This window comes from Manacus vitellinus, unplaced genomic scaffold (genome assembly GCF_001715985.3).
Source record: "Manacus vitellinus isolate BGI_N305 unplaced genomic scaffold, ASM171598v3 scaffold_31_pilon, whole genome shotgun sequence".
NCBI lineage: Eukaryota > Metazoa > Chordata > Aves > Passeriformes > Pipridae > Manacus > Manacus vitellinus.
In genome coordinates this window covers 2,369,718-2,389,713 of record NW_021940379.1, presented here as the reverse complement: position 1 = coordinate 2,389,713, position 19,996 = coordinate 2,369,718, and the positions used below count along the sequence as shown (strand labels likewise).

Here is a 19,996-nt window from a genome sequence, read left to right as displayed (position 1 = left end):
CCAAAGGTCAGCAGGAGAAGGGATCCACCTAGGACTAGATTTGCAGCCCTGCCCCAGTTGTTTGTGGATGGCATGGCCCTCTAAATGCCAGCTGTGCTCTTCCCCTGCCTCAGCCCAGCCCCTGGAGGGGTCTGGCAGGGAAACATGGAGCTGTGGAATCACCCTGCCTGTTCTGTCCCCTGGGTGAAGGCAGGCAAACTTCAGTTTATTGTACAAGTATAATTAGGAAGAGTGACCAGAGGTAAGAGCAGCTTCATCTGTTCTCAAGCTTTCTCCACACAGGAACCAGATCACTTTTGGGCAGCCCCAAGTGGGTCTCAAGCCTTGACACCTCATGGATGTCATCCTTCAGCTAATGGGAGAAGCCAAGGGAAACTAAAGTGCAGAGCACAAAAGAGTGGGCAATTCACCAAAATGCTGGTTTGGAAACTGTGTGTTAGCAGGACTTGAATTAGACAAACTTTAAAGAGGAAAAACTGAATTAAAGCCTGTAAACTGGTTCTCAAAGCCGTGCAAAGTAGTGCTGTACTCTGCAAGGGGATCGCTTCCAGTGAGGATCTGTCAGAGGTAGCCAAGTTTCAAAGATATTGGAGGAGGGAACAGGACTCTTTCCAATGGTAAATAATCACTTTCTATTATTAATAGCCTATATTTAGCACTTCCTACTTCCTCCTTATGCTTCAGCCACATTACACACATTTCTCTGCATGCAGAAGAGCTTTGTCACGATAATTGTCTTTGTCAACACTCACTTGAATGAGTCAAAGATTATTTTCCATGATTCATCACAAACATTCTCTAACCAGATCTGTGATTCCAGCAGGAAAAGGACAAACCACTTTGTGAACTGAAGAACAGTTGAATTTTGAAAAGTGTGAGACCCAACTGGCCTTTAGTTTTAGTACCCAGGATTAGAATTTTAATAAAAACAATCTCAATTCCTTACCAGTATCCCACACGGATACTCCCTTCACTCCCCAATAAACAGAAGACCACAAGTGACAAAGGGAAAGGAGCACACTTAGTGGGATCCTAGGAGGGACTCTTAACTCTCTTGAACACTTTTAGTTAGATTATTAGCAAGAATTTCAGTTTAGAACCCTATACTAATGTCAGGAGTTCATTGAGACATTTCTTAAATATCACCATTATTAACCAACTAATAAAGAAGTATCAAATTAACCATAATTTTTGTCCCCAGAAAACCATTGTACCTCAAAAGAACTGTGATAGAGTGTTTACCAGGAAGAGGTGGTGCAAGAAGCTGGTTGGAGAGCAGCTGCAGGTGCTCCAGGGTGATATCCCGGATGGCAGGAATGTGGAAGAGCCGAGTAAACATGTGGGGAGATTTGGGGGCAAAAATGTTGAGCAGAGCCATCCGACAGTAGAGCTTGGCCAGGGCAGCTTCACTCCTCAACAGCTCTCTAGGGAACACAAACATGAAAACATCCAGTTCTTCTCCACAATAAACCACCTGTCCCTGAATCCAGATACATTCAGATACATTATTTACAAGGTTCCAGTAGATCCAAAGCTTCCTTATTCACTTAAGACAGCACTCAACCTATCTAATTCTGGGACCAAATGAGGGCACATGGATTAGAAACTAACTCTTCAAAGTCAGTCAAGACTTCTTAAACTGCTGGGCAGCAACTGGCTGAGGGTACAAAAACTGAAGGAAGGTACTGTTAGATCAGCACATGTAAAACCACTTTCACAGGATTAAGTAAAATCCTGTCAACAAGACAATTAAAATAAATTTTCTTTATTTCCAAAAACCCCCCAAAACCCTCAGGAAAAAAAAAACAAACAAAAACAACTCAAAATCTCACTACCCCCATTAAAACATGAAGTTAATGAATCTTTGTCAGCTTTATCCAACAATTCCAAAAAGATTCAGAAGTTTATAATGCCTAAAATAATGCTGTAGTAGATAAATGTACTATGAGAAATGCTACAGACCAAGTCAGTTAATACAAATTCAGACAAAACAAATGCCTTGTAACATTTCTTTTTCACCTGTGAATTTGTATGTTGGTGTTATCCAGGGTAACCAATCCATTGGTTGCAGTCCTCCTGTATCCTGCAGGTGGCCTTTCCAGCATGTCAATGGGATACCAGTACCTCACCAGAACTCCCTCACTTCGGAGATAGGTCTCTACTTGTACCAGTTCATTCACCTGCAACACCAAACCCAAAACTGTCAACAAACACAATCATGATAATGTTTTTATTCCTTCAAATCAGCATTCCAAGCATTTGCTCACAATGTGTGATGCTGATACATGAAAAGCCCTCCCAATGTACCTTTACTCACCGAATCAACATCCAGAACAACACCATGAAGACCAAATGTCTTCAGCATCCCCCGAATAGCAAACTTGGGTAAAGCTGTTCCCACGGCACTGCTGGTGACATTGTTGCTGTCAGGAGAGCGAGTCACCACTGTGAGACCTGGCCAGGAAGGGACAACACAGCTTTTAAGGCACAGTATTTCCTCAGACTGACCGTTTCTGCAGTAGATCCCAAACATTGGAGCCCCTGAGTTTTTCTTTTCCCCCCCAGGATCCTTTTTGCTGACCTTACCTTTCCGTACTTTATCAATTGTGAACTTGTTTGCCTCATCTTTGATGTCCTCGATGGTGGGAAGGTACAGGTCTCTTGGGATGCCCCCGTTTTCCTCATAGAGGAATTCCACAGTTTGCCGGGCTATATCAACCATTCCTGGCAGAAAGAAGGGAGTGCAAGTTATTTTCCCCAGACACTTGAAATTTGTTCTTATTCTCATTAAGATCCCAAGCAGGTATCTAATTACTTGAATATTCTTTCAGCCAGGCTGATAGATAGAAATTGGAGCTTTCCCAAGGAAGTGGAGCTTTTCCTGAGCTTCTCATCAGGGCTCAGAATTCCTACCTCACTCTTACTGTGACCTTCCCACAAACAGGTTGCCCTGCCAGACCTGTATCCATTTACAAATCTCCCCTTATTACTGTGTTCCTCAAAAGTTTTGCCTTGATATCACTACAGACAGAAAATGCATGTGGGTAATTTCTTCCCCAACTATTATTCCAAAGTATTCCTGTACCCACATCACAACAAATCACATCACTATTTCTAAAGTAACTTTCCCTATTTAAATAGTCCAACTTAAGTAAAACTGTTAAAGAGAAATCATGAGCCCAAAACAAATTCTAAGCACTCCAGGGAAACAACAAGTGATTTTTTTAAATTTAAATTTTCCAGCCCTGAATACAGTAAAACATGAAAGAAACACAGGTTTTATCTCACACTTCCTGCACATCATATAAACCAATGTGCATAAAAATAAATACAGCCATACCTAACTGGAGAGCTCCTTTAATCTGATCCAGCCCAGATTTCCTCTCAGCCTCATTACGGAACCTTCTTCGAATTGTAGGGAAAACTTTAGTTTCCCAGGCTTTAACCAAGAGGGCATAGTGGTCCTCCTACAAAGACAAGAACACCAAGAAGAGAGAAGTTAACAGCAGCTACATTTTTGTTAGAGAAGCAGGAAAAACTCTTGTGTGGCAAAATCTAAAAATCTAAATTACTATCTGTGTTTGCAGTCTATAAATTACAGGAGGCAGAGTTTGCCACGTTCCTCACCCGGGGAATATCGTCGTCATCATCATCATCACTTTCATCATCTGCAATTGGAGGGGGGTGAGGATCAGGACCCGAGGTGATAAAGTTCTCATAGCTCAGCTCCATTTTATAGTGGCAAGATGTGTCACTGTCATATTCTGCAAAACACACATGGAGATAATGAGATCAGAATGCATGGAAAAATATTCCATGAAATTTGAGATATACGGCATTCCACGGTCTCCAATCAGTCAGTGGGAATGTAATGCCTTTTGACACAGCACAACCAATTGGCTGATTCAACCAAATGTAACATCCTATTGTATTCCCAACCCTAATGAGATCATTTCTCATTGTGGCTCCATTAATTAAGGATAATTTGCGCATCCATACAGAGGAAGACCAAAGAAGAATTTTTTAATTGCCTTGTCTAAAATCAGATAAGCACAGATTCGACAGTGCTTAAGAGGCAGTACCAGGCTGGGCTTAAATCCTATTTAATTGATTGTAATTTCTGCCCAGAGATTTAAATATTCATTATCACTTTACGTTGTTGGGCCGTGGCCACGGCTGCGATCCTGCAGGGGGGCCCGTGGGTGCCGGGGTCGGAGGCGATGCTGGTGCCAGCGTCATTGTCACTGTCAGAGGCCATGGCAAAGGGCAGGGCCTCGAAGTTGGCACTGATCTCCTCGGCCAGGTCGATGCACAGGTCGGCAGCGTTCCGGTGGGCCTGGCCCTCGGCAAAGGCAAACTGCCGGGAGCCGAAGTTAGCCCGGACCTTGGTGTTCTGCAAGGAGATGCACATCAGAGCATTGGGGATTGGTTTGCAGCCATGAAACCTGTATTACACAGCTCACTAGTATTGCTTGCTAAGTGCCTTTGTGCAAGTTTCCTAAAAATGTAGTTTATTTGTTCTCTGTTAAGAGCTGCAAAAGAATGAGGTGAAGGGTATTGCTATCAGTGAAAATGTACTGAGCAAGAGACACAACACCTGACAGCCAGGCAAAGCTACTCAGGAGCCTTGAAACCATTCCAGAAGGCTGATACTGTGTCAAAGGAGATGAGGAAGTGGAAGAAAAGATGAAGAAAGGGGCCTTCTGGGACCTCCGACTCAAATTCAGGAGGCTTGTCAGGGGCATGGTGAGGGCGGTGCTATGGGAGGGACGGTTTTGGAAGAGGGTGTAAGAGATGAGGTCATGTCCAAATATTGTAACCAGAATCTGAATATTATAATCAGATGATAGCACAAACTTGTAAAGCCTATGCAACTCAGTGTGCTCAAAATCTTCCTGTGCACCTTGGTGCTGTAATAAAGGAGTGCTTTTTGCCTTTAATACTCAAAAATAGTCCAGGGAATTATTTCTCTGACTTTAAGGCAACAGATTTGATCCTTCCCTTTGCTCTTTTTTTAAAAATACCTCAGCCAAAGGGATAAGCTCATCCTATCTCCCTGCCACAGGGGTTCCCAGCTATCAGGGAAAGCATTAAGCTGCTCAACACAAACTTTGAACTTGCCTTTTTTTTGCCTTTGAGCTGGGTGGGAATACTAACAGAGGGGCTACTGGCACAGAATAACAGCATCTCATCAGGCCAGCTGCACATTACTGGGCTAATGGGCAGAAAAAATTCAAAATCATGCTAAATTGCACCAGAGAAGATGAAATACCTCAACCCAACTCCAGATAGGTAAAAATTATTAGGTTGTGGGTTTGATCCCCATATGGGTCATTCACTCAAGGGATGGACTCGATGATCCTTGTGGTTCCCTTCCAACTCAGAATATTCTGTGACTAATTTACTTCTTATAGATAGGCAAGCAGGCTCAATACTTTATGCTTTTAGTATTTCTGAAAGTATATCAAACAATATATTTCTGTTACAGCTTGCCTTTTTCTGAATGTGGACAACTGGCCACATTCCACCAGAGACATCCTCCAGGTATGGCCCGAGTCGCTGCCCACAATACGTGAAATAAACTCTGCCCTTTGCTGGCTGCCCTGGAGGAGGGGGAGTTCCTTCTGTCCTTTCCCATCCAATTCCTGCTACGTCACCTGGAGAAAAATATAAAAAGAAGGATTTAATTGGTTTTCTCATCCACTGTTTCCCTGACATTTAGAGGATTTTCTGATTTAGCAGATAAGTATTTTAGCTAAGCTCTTACATACCAGGAGAGAGAGTCACATCCAGTCTGACACTCTTCCACTGCAGCAGGCTGGAGCCATTGTAATGCACTGCTCGCCCATTGCTGAGGAGCAACAAGGAGAAGAATTAACCAGAGCACTGAAACAAAGCAGGATTCCAACCCACTGCCAGCTGTGAGAACGAAAAGGCAACTCAACTCCTTTATTTTGCAAGGATACTCTAGTCCATCATTTTAACATTTCAGTTAAAAAGAGCATGTTGCCTACTATGTGTTCACAGTATTCCTCCCTAATCTGCTTACAAATGTACTGAGCACCAGGATTTCTGGTGTGCATTTCCAACATACTTGTGGAAGAGACAGGTGCCCACGGGGTTTGTCCAAGCACCATCCCGTTTTTCAGCTTCTGTGGCAAATCCAAATGAAACTATTGGTCCAGTGTCATCATCTGTATCTCCATAGGAAACTACTTCAATTTCCCAGTAGAATGATGGTGCCTAGAAATAAAAATAAGAATACTTTTTAAAAAGAATAAGAGTATTTTTTTAAAATACCTACAAAACGTAGGTAAAAAAGGAAATTTCTTTTTTTTTTTTTCCTTTGTTGAATACTGAATGACACAAACTGCTGGAGAGTTGTGAGTTCTCACCTGCACTGGAACTGGTGAGGTGGCATAGATGAAGGTGCCCCGAGGGAGCCCCCCCCCTGCACTGGGATCAGCCAGGAAGGTCACAGCTGCCAGGTGTGAGGAGAACATACATGCCCTCACTGGGGGAAACACTCTGGAGGGGCTCCATGTGATTTCTTTGGGCTGCAAACACAACAGAGTAGTTTATTCTACCAATTACAGTTAAATTCATCCTCTGAAATCCAACCACACACTCTTTGAGGTGCACATTTAATACAACTACCACAACTGCAGCCACATCCCATCACAGAAATTCACATTCAATGAAATGTTTAAATAAGAATCCAACCAGTTTGGCTCCACCAGCACAGGCAGACCCTCTGCACCCAGTGGGTTCACTGAAGGCAAAGGACTTTGAGCTGTTTCTGTGCTCACCTGCCTTCTGTCTGCCTGGAGGGGAGGAGGGGGAGGTCGGGCACAGTCCCGGTACAACATCCGTAACCTCTCACACTGCATTTCCACCACCAGCAGCCTCTCCCCTGCAACAACAAACCACACCAAGGCATGAGCTTCCAGCAAATTAGTTACTGGAGTCCAACAAGGTCATCTTAACACAGGAATAAATATGACATTCTCACTTTAAGAGATTTGATCAGTCTCACCTAAACAACAAAATCGGGGCAAAGTCTAATGTATGCAAGTGTTTTCCTCATGTTTAATTTATATTTGGTTAGCAAAGACACTTAATTAAGATATAAAGTTCATTTTAGTGAGCATGTTTACAGCCCAGCAAAGGTAGGAAGTCAAAAGAATCTATGCCTGCTGTCAAAAAAAAAATCAGTGCTCCTCCTTTTACACTGGAGATCATTGGTAATCACTTGGCTCCTGCCCTAAACATCCTTTGCTTTAGCCACTTTTCCTCTGACACGTTCTTAAAACTTGCCCTTGAACAAAGGCCTCTGCTGGGCCCACTGCTTATCCTTAAACAAGAGGGAAGGAAACTGAGAGCTCAGTGATAAGAAAGCATTGTAAAAAACAGCAAAAAGATCATAAAAAGAAAACATATGGTGATGTCAAGGAATACAGGGTAGGATACACCGGAAGCAAGAAAAGTGGAGAGAGTTTGGAAAAGACATAGTCCCAGGACTGGCATCTTCTGTGATACAAAGATCAGGTCCTGGTCTAAATTTATGCCTAATGTTTAATGATTTAGTGTGATTATTAGCTGCTCTTACATCAGCAGCTCTGCAGCAATGACAAGACATGCTGTACTGTGCCAGTTCCTAAACTCTGAGTAGCTGGAGGACAAAACACTGCAATGACTTTAAAAGTTGTTCTGTTTCTGAGCCCAGTATGACAATGAAGCTGCACAAAGTGTCAGACATACCAGGGCTGCACTCCTGGGCCACCAAATTCAGCACTTCTACAGCAGCTGGACACTGTTGAATGAATTCTTCACAGAATGAGCTGTCTTCCAACAGCTGAGCCATCACCAGGCATGCTCTTAATGGAAAAAGAATACATTTGAAGCATTACAAAAGTGTATGTTGAAGTCAAAGCTGTCATTACATGCATTGAATTCAAGACTACTCAAAGCTGTTTTTTCATGTACCGAATTCAAGGCTGTTTTAAAAGCCAGTGTGTCCACTAATCTATTTGTCTGCTTGCTTAGCTGTCCACTAGAACCTCGCCAATGACAGCTTTGCCCTGCTTCAGAAGTGGATTTATATGAGGCACTTGCTCAAGGCAGTGTTACAGGGACACTTTATTTTTGGGACTCACGAACAACCCCCAGACACTAAACTGCACTTAAGGAAGACACAGGAATTTTTGCTGTCCTATGTCAACACCCACAGAGGAAGAAACAAGAAGTCATGCAATTCCCTTGACTATTTGTGTACAAACAGCCTGGACTGGGCAAAGCCCACGGACTCACCTGGTTCTTATTTCAGCAAGAAGCCGGACCACTGCCATTACTGGAGTTGAGCCATCTCCTGTTGCAGGAAGTGAGGTGTGAATAGATAGACTTCCCTCCTGAGGGAGCAACATGGACTGGACTGCCTGTACTACCTTCTCAGTAATGGACAGTTTATGAAGAGGCAATGCCTGATGGTGGGGGGGCATGGTAAAAAGTTAAATTCAAGTAGTTAGTTTCTAGCAAATGAGGGTGTTTTATTATTTGGAGTTAATTCTCATATTGTACTATCACAAAATATCAGTTAAAGAAAGAAAAAACAAAAGTAAAACAAAAAAACCCCCAACATAGTACACAATGCAACATCTTTAAGCACAAAAGGTGAATATTCACGTTACTCGAATGAGAACTTAAATATAGATATTATTAAAATACATTTAAAATCATAAGCAAACTTTCCAAAGAATCTTTAATCAAAGATGAAACAGACTTTGTTTACGTGCTTTAGATTAACTGCCAGTGTGCTGTGACAGAAATCAATAAATATTTGCTATTAGACTGAATATTGGATTGTGAAAACTCCCGTACCTCAGATCTTGGAACACAGAGCCTAGATAATGGAACAGTTAATGTGTCTGCTGCTTGGGAGGTCTTTCTACTGTCTATACTGGAAGGTGGGAATTTGACCGTAGCTATACCTTCTTGTTCATTAATAGATGCCACAACTCCAATGCTTCCTGCTATTCCTTTACCTAAAACCTACAACCAAAGAAGGGCTGCATAAGATTGAAGGTGTTACAAACAAGGATCAGCGAGTGTTTGACACCACACACCAACCCCACACACAACCACAGGTGGGTATTTTAAGGAACAGTCTCCACAAGTGTCATTGCAGCTGTTTCACAACCACATGAGTCTCCCAGTGCAGGGAAAACAGCAGGAAAGCACCAATTCTCATTTAAGATATAAAATAGGAACAGCGCTGAATTACCTGGACTTCAGAACCTATTTTAATTGTCTCCTTAAAGCCCCCCAGAGCACACAGGGCAGCCACTGCCTGCCGAGCGATTCTTTGAAGTTTAGCAAGTTTCCTTCCACTGCTGCTCCCATTCTCCAAAATGCTCTCTGCATATTTCCCAAGTTGTGGAATGTACATCAGAGCCCGAGACAGAACCTGGAGACAGAAGCAAAACCACCAGAGAATGACTTCAAAGCACAACTCAAACAAAAACCCAACGCCCCAAGCCTCCAGCCCACACAGTCTCAGAAGAATTATTTTTGTTCTTGAAGAGAATTATATAACTCAGAATATTCCAAGTTCTGTGAAGTGTGAACACCATCAAAGCCACGTCCATTCCCTGGTAACTTTTAGAAGAGAATATAATCTTAGCAAAAGTCTTTTCTCAAAGAGCAGCAGATTAGGTGCTGCAGGATTCAGAGGAACATAAAAGGAACGTGTTGTGCTTCCCAGCCAACATTTTCTACCTTCAGAGGCCACGGAGTGAGAGGAATGAACAGCAAACAGAATAACTACCCAAAGGCAAGTGAACTCCCTAAACTATTATTAATGCCTGGAAAGAATGACAGGTGAATTAGAGCATCACAACACATTATCTAGTGATGGATAATTTCTGGTTATTTGATTATTATTATTTATATATTATTGTGTATATTATACTGTTTATTAATTTATTATTAATAATCAATAAATTATTCTTTTTATTATTATTAAATGATTGTTTAAACCCTAAGACATCAGATAGATTCTTGTGCTTGGTGAGTGATCTGAAAGTTTTTCTGTTCTTTGTAGGCATTAAAAAGTTGTGAGGGTAACCATAATGTAATCATAGTGTAGTTTGTGGATATATGGAAAATTTCAGCAAGTGTTTTCATCATAAAGTACCAAAGTAATTTAATCTCCTTTCTAGTAGTTTTTTAAAATTCAGTAAATGAATGTCAGATTTGGTTGGGAATCTATTTTATGTTAACTCTTAAAAAAATTTGAGCATATTCAAAAAGAGAAAATAACATAATTTTAATTTTCTTTCCACACAGGAGTGAAACAGAATTTCTGCTGGAGAGAGCTGGCTCTGTGCAGTCACACCCCCCAGTCTGAATTGTTCCACATGGTAAACTGAAACGGAGTAACTTAGAAACTTGATAATAATTAAGTTCTCTTAACTAATGAACACATGCTTGGTGAGTTTGATACTCAGTGCTCAGTTTGCTCACTTTCTCAGCAGTTGTGGTCCAGATCTGGGCTGCATTGGACTCTGGGGCCATGAGCAGGCTGTGCAGCAGCGCGATCACCTCTGCTGCCATGCTGTTGGCAACGTGCCCGCTGATGAACGGCCTCACGGGGTCTGTCCTGTGCACAACACAGAGGCAATTCCACCATCAGTTCCAAAGCCACACAAGGAAAGAAGCCTCAGTTGTCAACAACATACAGCACAAAAAAAAAAAAAAAAGGGAAGTTTATGAACAGCCAGATTGTTTGCTACAAATCCTGGTACACAGACAGGCAGAATGTAGACTTTGAGGGACCCACCTGGCAAGCTCAGAATTCCTCTCTCTGCAAATGGATGTTTGTGCTGTCTTCTTTTTGTCCCCAGTGGACAACCCACTCGTGGTTTCTGGATTCACAGTCTCTATGGGTGGTCCCACACTCACTATCAGCCCAGACTGTGCCCACTTTGTTGCCTTTCGAAGAGCTGCAGCAGCTTCTTCTGTAATAACTTCACAGCAGCCACTCTGCAAATGAAATAGAAGATAAATATCAATGTTAGATCTGCTTGGCCACTCTCCTCCCTCTGTGTATGTAAAAGTACTGAGAACACAGCAAAACACCCTCCTTTGTGTGGATTAGTCACAGGCAAAAGACAAGTTCTTTCTTTCTCTTGCTTTTTATCATCTACAAACAGATCAGGGATCAATTCATAGACTTGAATATTCCATTTTTAGATGAACAGTAGAGTTTCTATGATCAAAAAGCCACAAATGAATATTTCTGGTGCAAATAATCAAGAATATGTCCAAAAATATACATGACATTTTAATTTAAACATATGGTTTAAAATTTATACTATCTGTGTGCATTAAACACTTCATGAAGAAGGATATTAAGGGGGCTGAAACATGACCTACAATGGTTGGAGGAAACATGAGCTGAAATTCTTTTTCATCATTTACCCCTATAATTACATCTGTAACTATATAATGCAAATATGACATAAAATTTTCTTTCTGAACAGTTAAAGTCTCCTTTGCTAAATGTTGTAAAAACTAAGAATTCTGATGTTGAATAATTCCTTGGTTATTCCTTTCCTTACTTTTGTCATGTCTCGATCCATCTTCACCACTTTCTCCATGTTGGCTCCAGTTCCCAGCCGGAATGGACGACCTTCTGAGCTACTGTTGGAGTGAAAACAGAACACATGAGCTTTGTTCTCACTGGTGGAAAACACAGTTGAACTACACAATCCATTCAATACATTATGGGTGTTTTTAAATTATTTGAAAGTAACTCTAGCAACTAAAAGGGTCAACAGTAATAGAAATCCTTGGCAGTTACAGACATTCCCAATAGCACTATTTTACAGAAGAATTTAATGCTATTGAATGTAGTTATTTGCAAAGCAATTTATCCCTTCCCCCTTCAAAAAGAAGCATCATGACTTTTATTGATCACAAATTCCCAAGAGTTCTGAGTTAACCTTTCACCTGTACCTTTAAGTATAATTTTTAGAGTATGGGTTCAAAATCAACATGGAAGGGGGGAAGATGAAACAAACAGTACAAAATGCAAGAGGAGGTAACGTTGGCTGTTTGACATTCACTGATCCCAACGTCCAGGTGAGCACTGAGAATACTAAAGAAGGTTTAATAGCAAATTATTGTCCAGCTTATGCATTATTAAAAGCAATGCTTTTAAAGCCACTTTGCTTTGACAGTTCTATTTGTTAGTCCTACACAGTCTGTCACACCACAAACAAGACAAATGATACTCCATCAGAAAAACTGACTCTAAGTAGCTAATTTTTCATGTGATTGTTTTCAGACAGATGATGTTCTTCTGTTCCTTTGCATTATCTTATTGTTTTGCCAGTAAACACAACAAATTGGGAAGACACTTTGCTTTCCCATTTGCTATTACATCTAGGATGGATTTTTCTACAGCTGTTGCACTGAAAAAATAAAAAGAAAATAAAGTCAAAATTGCTTGCTAATTCAAATCCAGTGAGCTAAGATTACCTTAGTAATGGTTGAAGGACTTCATGGGATGACTGATCTTCTCGTTTATGAATAAAAATAGAGAGTTTACCATCCACTGCCTCGCTTTCTTCTCCAGGGTCTTTATCACCTTTTATGGAATTTTTAGGGCTGGCTTTTGCCAAGGTAGTATCTGGCTCAGAGGCAGTTGGAGAAAGAACTGTCTGGCATCCTTGAAGTAGAAAGGAAAAAAGAAAACAAAGAAAAACACAACCATGAGCTCATCAACAAATTTTTCTACCCTTGACACTAATACTAAAACTCCTCAGATAGGTCTAAATCATCCCTGAGACACACCTTGGTCTGAGAACAGGTAAATTAGGAGGCAGATGGAAAGTCACAGGAATATCCTTCTTTCAGCACTGACATATCATATACCTTCCAATACCTGAACTTTCTGTCCATACAAAAGCTCCTTGCAGAAACAGGTTGCCCAGAGAAGTTGTGACTGTCACACCCCTGGAAGCGTCCAAGGCCAGGCTGGACAGGGCTGGGAGCAACCTGGTCTAGTGGAAGGTGTCCCTGCCCATGGCAGGAGGTGGAACAAGATCTTTAAGGTCCCTTCCATTCTCTGATTCCATAAAACATGACTTCCTTGCAATTTCTCACAAAAGCACAACACCAAACAGCTGTTGGTACCTGGTACTACGTAATCTGCCAGCTTTGCCAGCAGCAGGGAGGCAATCTTGGAGGCTGGATCACTGGGATCATCCTGCTCGCTGTTCAGAGAGGGCACCGAGTAACTCCAGGGAGGCAACTCCACATTTCCACAGTCCTCAACACTCATGAGGGGCAGGGCAGCACGACACAGCTGGAGGATTATAAGGACCAACTTTGGAGAAGGACGTTGGTCCAAGAGAAGTGACAGGAGCTTGGACACACAGGCTGGCTGGCTCAGGATGGCTTTACCTATGTGACTCCTGAAAGGGCAAAAACAGGAGTCTGCTGCTGGAAAACAAATAACTGATTGATGATGCTCTTGAAATTCAAAACAAATTGATTATTTAAAAATGTATTAAAAACAATTCCAGCGTGTGACAAAACATCTGCAGCAATGGTTACGTAACTTGACAGCACTGATTAAACACTAAGACTGTCAGTTTACAATCAAGATTTAGAATGGTTTGAAAAAATCCCCAAAAGAATATTCATACATAGAAAAAAAAATAGTGTAGAAAAAAGGCCTGGTACCTTGACAGGTCATTAAGAAGGCTGAGGACATCCTGAAGGGCATCATTCCCTGCTGCCTGGTTGCCACAACACTCGGTGGCTCGTGCCAGGTGGTTGGTGAGGAGGCTGGAGACCTGACGAGCCAGCCCTGAGTGAACAGCATCTGTGGAACCACCTTCAAGAGGAATGCAAGAATACACAGTTGTCATCAAAAATGAATGTGCACACCTACAAAAAATAAACCCTGATACAGCATCTACATCCCATTGGCCAACAGCCATGTGTCTGTAAGATTATGTATGTTACAGGTGAACCCTATCACAGGAGAAATGCCAAAGTGACAACTCAGGGTCTCTGGTTACATCTAGACAGAACAAAGTAAAGACCTGCAATTATCTGCAAAATTAACACTCTCATATGGAGGGAAAAAAAAAAGCTACAGTTTAAAAAACGAGAAGAAAATCGACTTATTTTTGTAATCACGTGTGTGTTCTAAAGAACCCCCACAGTACTAAGTCATGGTGAGTGAGTGCCCTGTTTTAAATCCATTTACAGCACTCCTCAGGCACTCAACAGAAAGATATCTGGAGTGTTCCTACCTTCCTCCTTCTCCCACTCCACACAGCGGTTGGCGAGCACCTGGAAGGCAGCCCAAGCCATGGTGGCCACCTTCTGTTTCTTGGTCTGCTTTTCATTGGAGCTGGATTCTGTCTGGCTGCTCAGACTGCACAGCCTGTCCATGAGCTGGACCAGCCCACTGCGCACCAAACACTTCTCCTCGCTCCTGCAGAAGAGAAATTCAGGTTTTACTTAGGGAACTTTTCAATCACTAACAGACACAATGGGAACCCAGAACTTGCTGCTAACTGTAGTTAATCAGTTCATTTTGCAGAAAGACAGTTCTGTCTCCCTTGTCCTTCCCAGATGAAACTCTGTATTCTGAGCTAATTTAACAGGATGCTCTCACGGTGAAGAATGGAGTATATTTATACTATATAATGCTTCTCCTTGAGGCAAAGGCTAATAAGGACAGGTGTGGATGCCTCCTTCCCTTCCTGAATCCATACCTTGTGTAAGGAATAGTGCACAGGAGGCCGATGCTGTTGGCACAAGCGATGGGGTAACGGGCACACAGGGACACCACGGACGTCATCGTCTCCCCAAAGGCTTCCTGCACTTGTTCCACCATCCCGCCACACGTGAGCTCCTCAATCCTGTTGGGAGCGAGATATTTGGAATGGAAGGTTTTCTAGGTTAAAGAAGGTGAACAAACTTCCAAATATGTAGCTTTAAAAAATAATAATCAGCACATGGTAAGAATTACTCAAGGGAGATTTAGATGGAAAATTGCAAGTCACTTAATGTTTTCATTTGAAACATAGGTAAATACGAGAGTATGGTAATTATAGCTCAGATATGATTGAAGTCTGACTACAAACAAAATACTTGAAAACATTTATCAAATTTAGATGACAGTATCAGCTAACTCTACCACTAAGACCTAATTAACATTAATTTAGAATTAAATCAATTGAGTAAAATACCCTATATATATATCTGTGGACATGTGATCCCAGTATAAAAGTTCATCTACAGACAAATAAAAGCATTTCTAAGAAATTTCTGCTTCTTTACCCCACGAGGCCCAAGGTCTTTGTTCCAACCTTAGCTCTGCCAACTTGTGCCCTCTCAACTACTCACTTCTCACAGTTTTACTTCGTAAGCAATTTATAATTTTCTACAGAGACCAAAACGCTCGTTTTTGGAGAAATGAGCCCACCTTGGTCCTCCCTGAAGCACCATGGTCACGGGGCCTACGAGGTGGGTCACGCCCCCGACCCGAACGGCCGCCGTCAGCAGCTCCCTCATGTGCACCAGCGCCTGTTTCCTGGTGTTCCCGCGGCGCCAGCGGGTCTGGGCAGCCAGCAGGAAACTGCTGCTGGACACCTGCAAGGGTTTGGAGGGGTTATTTTGTGAGTGAGACACAAAGCAGACACCTCCTGTTTTGGTGCGAGTTTGAATTTGAGAATGAAATGCTGCCATACCGCTTGGTCAGGGTTGGTTCCAATGAAAGCAAAGAGCTGCCCCAGTAAGACACTGTAGGTGGGTTTGTCCCTGCTGTCCTCGATGGCCAGGGACTGGAGCAGAGTGAAGGAGCTGCTCCTGTGGCTGGTGACGTGCCGGCGCCTGTGGGGATACAGGATCACTGGGATACTGGATCTTTGGGATACAGGATCATTACACCCGATCCAATGAACAGCAAATCTGCTGCACTTGCAGAATTTCTGAATTTATCAACACAGGCACTTTACTACAGAGCAGCTGAAAGGAATAAACCCCTGGGTACCTCTGACTTGCTCGAGCAAACTCGATGTCTTCGTTCCCAATCATCTCCAGGTCGGACGGGGCCGACATGCTGCGCAGGAACACGGGCTGGCGCACGGCGTGGGAGATCACTTTGGTCTCAGAGGCTGATTTACAGGCTGCAAATCATCAAACACAAAACAATGTCACTCCTGGTGTGGGAAATTATTTACAAACTCGTTTTAAAATCACTGTGGACGTTCCAGTGAAAGCAAAAACCGAGACTAAGCAAGAACGCACAACTAAAATCTGAGGATTTCCAGGTATTGTTTCAAATCAGTTTTCTTTTGATTTGGTTAAGTATTTTTCCCCAATAAATCAGGAGATTAAGGTTTAAATTCCACATATTATTCCTCAGACATTACTCTACTTTCACTATGGCAATCAGAAAACAAAGACTCACTTCATTTAATGCAAAAGAATGAAATTAATTTAAAAAAAGAAAAAAAAATTTCATTTTAAGTGAAAGAGGGAAAATTAAAAAAAAAGTTATATTTTAAAAAATGCAGGTAATTAAATATCTACCTGGAGTCTCTGCAGGGGTCCCAGAGATACTCCTTGTGATACCAGACTGTGCTGCAATAGTGACATGCAGTAACAGCTCTGCTCTGTTCATCAAGCTCTTCACCAAGGTTTTTGTTTTTGCAAGGGGATGAGAGGTCTTCTGTATCAGGGAATTCACCTCCTGGAAGAACTTCTCCCTAAGATTATGAAGGAAATATAAAAGAAGCAAACTCAATTGTGTTTTAAAGCTTTCTGAAAGGAAGTGCCACTGTGAGAAAGGTTACTTTACAGAAGACAGAGGGTATCAATGTATTTTATGCCAATAAAGTAGAAAGCAGAAAAATTAAAGAAATAAACAAGTGATTTGTTAGGAGGTACAATCAGCTGTAGGTACTAATATCAATATATTTAGCACAAATGTTTTGAACAATTTAATCAGAGACAACTTTTGGAACTCACTGAAATTCCACAGCTGATTACATTTGCCCATCTTTTAAGCACCTTCCCTAAAAACACTTCACAGTCACCTACTGACCTTAATGCCAGCACCACGTTCTCCAGATCACTTCCATCAAAAGAAACTTCCTTCATTGAACACAGAAGCTCCAGTTCTTTCATCTTGCTCTAAACAAAGTGAAGGGAGGGGATGAACATGTTTTGGGAGGGCAGCGCGAAGCACGAGCACACGCAGCAGCCCCAGTGCTCACCTCGTTGAAGTGATAATCATAAAAGAATGGGACATTGTTCTCCAGTTTCCCATGCATGGCATCATCCACCTCGTTCTGCCACTTCTGCTCCAGCTCAGCCACACTCTAATCAAGAGGCAAAAATAACACTTATTGCACTTGTTCATCTTAAGGAGCAGAGAAAGTGTTAAAAGAAAAAATCTGAGTACATTTTGTATTTCTGTGTTTCTAAAATACCCTTTTATTCTCAAAAAAAAGCCTTCTGGTTCTTTGTGATCTTTTATTTTTACCTGCAATTGCCTCTCCATGGCATTTAGTTTCTTAAAGGTCTCTCCCATGATTTTACAAAGTAAATCATATTCTTCAGCGTGTTCTTCCTGATACTGGAAATTTATCAGGGACTGGAGAGCATCCACCAAGTTCAAATGTTTAATCACACATGAAACTACCATCTCCTCCATCACTTCTGGTTGGATCACTTCCCTAGGGATAGAGGGAAAGCCACACTGACTAATCAGGAGTAACAGACAAACTCTGACAATTCATATTTACGAATCACAAGATGCTGCATTCACAAACAAGGTTAAAAACCAGAGTGGAACAAGGACCACCCACTTTATACTGGGTCTAAATTGAGGCCGAGCACGTCCAGAAATTTCCCTGAGCTTTATCATGATTCCTGGAGGCAGCCTAATCCTTGGCAGGTCAAAGTAGTGTCCAACAGGAGGCACAAGGACATCAGAGGGATATGTGAATTCTCTGTCTTCATCTATAGTAAGAGGCAACGGAGAGGGACTTGGAGTAAGGGCTGGAGATATGACACCATTGGCTTCCACCTGCCACTGGCACCTGGAAAAATAAATACAGGTAAAAAGGATTCTTTTTTTCCCCTAACTCATTCAGAAAGACACATCAGTCAACAACACATTACAAAGACTAAATATTAATATATTTATATATTAACATACAAAGCGTGGCTTGTACCAAGCATAACACAACCCTCCTTTTACTCTAAAACCCCTTCTATTCTAGAGAATAGTCCCTTAGTTTTTAGGCAACTCAGAACTGCTGAACAAACTCTAGAGGTAAAATTATCAAAACATCACCTTAAAGCACAACTACACAAGTCACCTTCCCACAGAAAAAACCCACATGGGAACTCTGATCAAAATGGATTTTTTTTTTTTTTTACCTTTGTAAGAGTTTAGATCTTAAGAGCTCTTGACAGGTTTCTTCATCTTTGGTAATTTCTGGTCCATTGTACAAGATCCTCAGCATGGAACAGGCCAGCACAGAAAGGCCCAGGGCCAGATCCACCAGAAAGGGCAAACCCCCTGACACGTCCTCTGAGGATTCCTGAAGCAGGAACAGGGATGAGTTTAACTAATCCATGAACCATGAAGTCCATCCCAACATATTTCAAGATAGGAGATTTGATATATAATCTTATAGATAAGAGATACAGCTCTATGTCAATCACACCTCTTACACTGAAAAAAGGCTTAACAATTAGCAGCAATTTACAAGAACTCAAGAAATAAGGGATTTAAACATTATTTTCCTGAACCAAGAAGGAAAAGGTAAAGTTATTTTTGGTTCATTCACTGTCATCTCACAGGCCCAGTCCTAACTTCCTGGTAGTAGGATTCAAGATTCCTTTTATTTGATCCCAGCATCCCTCCTCTCTCTTCTTTATGGGTTGGAATCATTATTTCCTCATTAAATACTCTGATTTTCAGGTTGTTACAAAGAAATCCTGATCTACAAACAGCAAGGGGTACTGAAGTGACTTCCTCCAGGTCCAGTGCCAATGACAGGAGGTGGATAAGACAGATTTGATAATAACTATCTCCATAAATCCCTAAGCATGAGGCAGCCCATCCACAGGGATCTCCAGCTAAGGAGGCCAGACATCTAAGCCTTGGCTCCTGCCAACAGGTGAACTGTCTCACTGCCAAAATCACTAAGTTAGTTCTGATTTAAATTTCAAGCTCCCAGCTTGGAAATGCATTTCTGTGTGATCTGGGACGTGTAAGAGGCAGAAGGTAGTGGAGACTGGACCTCTCCCTGGAATGCTGGAGTACCTGTGCTCGGACCGTGCAGGCAAAGCCCCACATGGCCTTGTCGGGGGTGTTGTGCTCCCGCCCGCTCCGCATCTCGAAGGAGAAGGTCACTGTGTCCCCTTCCACCTTCACACGGTGGTGGGAGGAGGGGAGAAAAAAAGAAGACACATTTAAGGATTGAGACAAACAAACAGGCTGATTTTATAGATTATTGCTGAGTCTTATTATCTCCAATTATATATTTGTATTTAAGATTCTCCCCTTTCCTAAGGGCATCTTTCAATGGGCTATTTAATCTTAATTTTGCTGCTGGCTACCTACAAGAAAACAAAAAGAACCACCATAGAAGTAAAATCAAAAGTAGAATTTATCAGTGTGTTACTTAGCCTCGATTTTCATTGTTTGTCTGCAAGAAACCAGGCAATAATTAACAATGCTCTTCCTGAAGGAAGACAGACAAGTTCTTCAATTAGGAGAATGACAACATATTCATCAAAGAGTTTGCTAAAAAAGCAATATCAAAATCTATGTGTGAGAAATAAATGAAATTCCATTAACTGTGAACAATGAAGTGCTTGTCTGAAATTGCTTTCCAGTTTATTACCACTTGATTTTCTTGTTAAAATGATTTTTTGTTATGTACATAAACCC

General features: G+C 41.7%; 1 protein-coding gene across 1 annotated transcript in view; it reads right to left on the bottom strand.

Moving 5' to 3' along the window:
* The window catches only part of HECTD4 (HECT domain E3 ubiquitin protein ligase 4), a 71,457-nt gene that overhangs the window by 19,027 nt on the left and 32,434 nt on the right, over positions 1-19,996 (bottom strand). Inside the window, exons 23-56 of the mRNA XM_018076353.3 lie at positions 19,367-19,471; positions 18,475-18,638; positions 17,898-18,131; positions 17,573-17,765; positions 17,304-17,408; positions 17,132-17,220; positions 16,618-16,793; positions 16,076-16,211; positions 15,774-15,915; positions 15,509-15,675; positions 14,796-14,942; positions 14,328-14,512; positions 13,750-13,903; positions 13,198-13,478; positions 12,541-12,730; positions 11,619-11,700; positions 10,838-11,040; positions 10,522-10,657; positions 9,281-9,463; positions 8,878-9,048; positions 8,311-8,480; positions 7,762-7,877; positions 6,810-6,913; positions 6,396-6,557; positions 6,095-6,243; positions 5,772-5,851; positions 5,494-5,657; positions 4,156-4,393; positions 3,628-3,764; positions 3,341-3,467; positions 2,587-2,724; positions 2,318-2,454; positions 2,020-2,180; positions 1,243-1,424 (exon numbers count right to left, since the gene is read on the bottom strand). Coding sequence (XP_017931842.1) covers positions 1,243-1,424; positions 2,020-2,180; positions 2,318-2,454; positions 2,587-2,724; positions 3,341-3,467; positions 3,628-3,764; positions 4,156-4,393; positions 5,494-5,657; positions 5,772-5,851; positions 6,095-6,243; positions 6,396-6,557; positions 6,810-6,913; positions 7,762-7,877; positions 8,311-8,480; positions 8,878-9,048; positions 9,281-9,463; positions 10,522-10,657; positions 10,838-11,040; positions 11,619-11,700; positions 12,541-12,730; positions 13,198-13,478; positions 13,750-13,903; positions 14,328-14,512; positions 14,796-14,942; positions 15,509-15,675; positions 15,774-15,915; positions 16,076-16,211; positions 16,618-16,793; positions 17,132-17,220; positions 17,304-17,408; positions 17,573-17,765; positions 17,898-18,131; positions 18,475-18,638; positions 19,367-19,471 — 5,308 coding nt within the window. The remainder of the gene's footprint in view (positions 1-1,242; positions 1,425-2,019; positions 2,181-2,317; positions 2,455-2,586; positions 2,725-3,340; positions 3,468-3,627; positions 3,765-4,155; positions 4,394-5,493; positions 5,658-5,771; positions 5,852-6,094; positions 6,244-6,395; positions 6,558-6,809; positions 6,914-7,761; positions 7,878-8,310; positions 8,481-8,877; positions 9,049-9,280; positions 9,464-10,521; positions 10,658-10,837; positions 11,041-11,618; positions 11,701-12,540; positions 12,731-13,197; positions 13,479-13,749; positions 13,904-14,327; positions 14,513-14,795; positions 14,943-15,508; positions 15,676-15,773; positions 15,916-16,075; positions 16,212-16,617; positions 16,794-17,131; positions 17,221-17,303; positions 17,409-17,572; positions 17,766-17,897; positions 18,132-18,474; positions 18,639-19,366; positions 19,472-19,996) is intronic.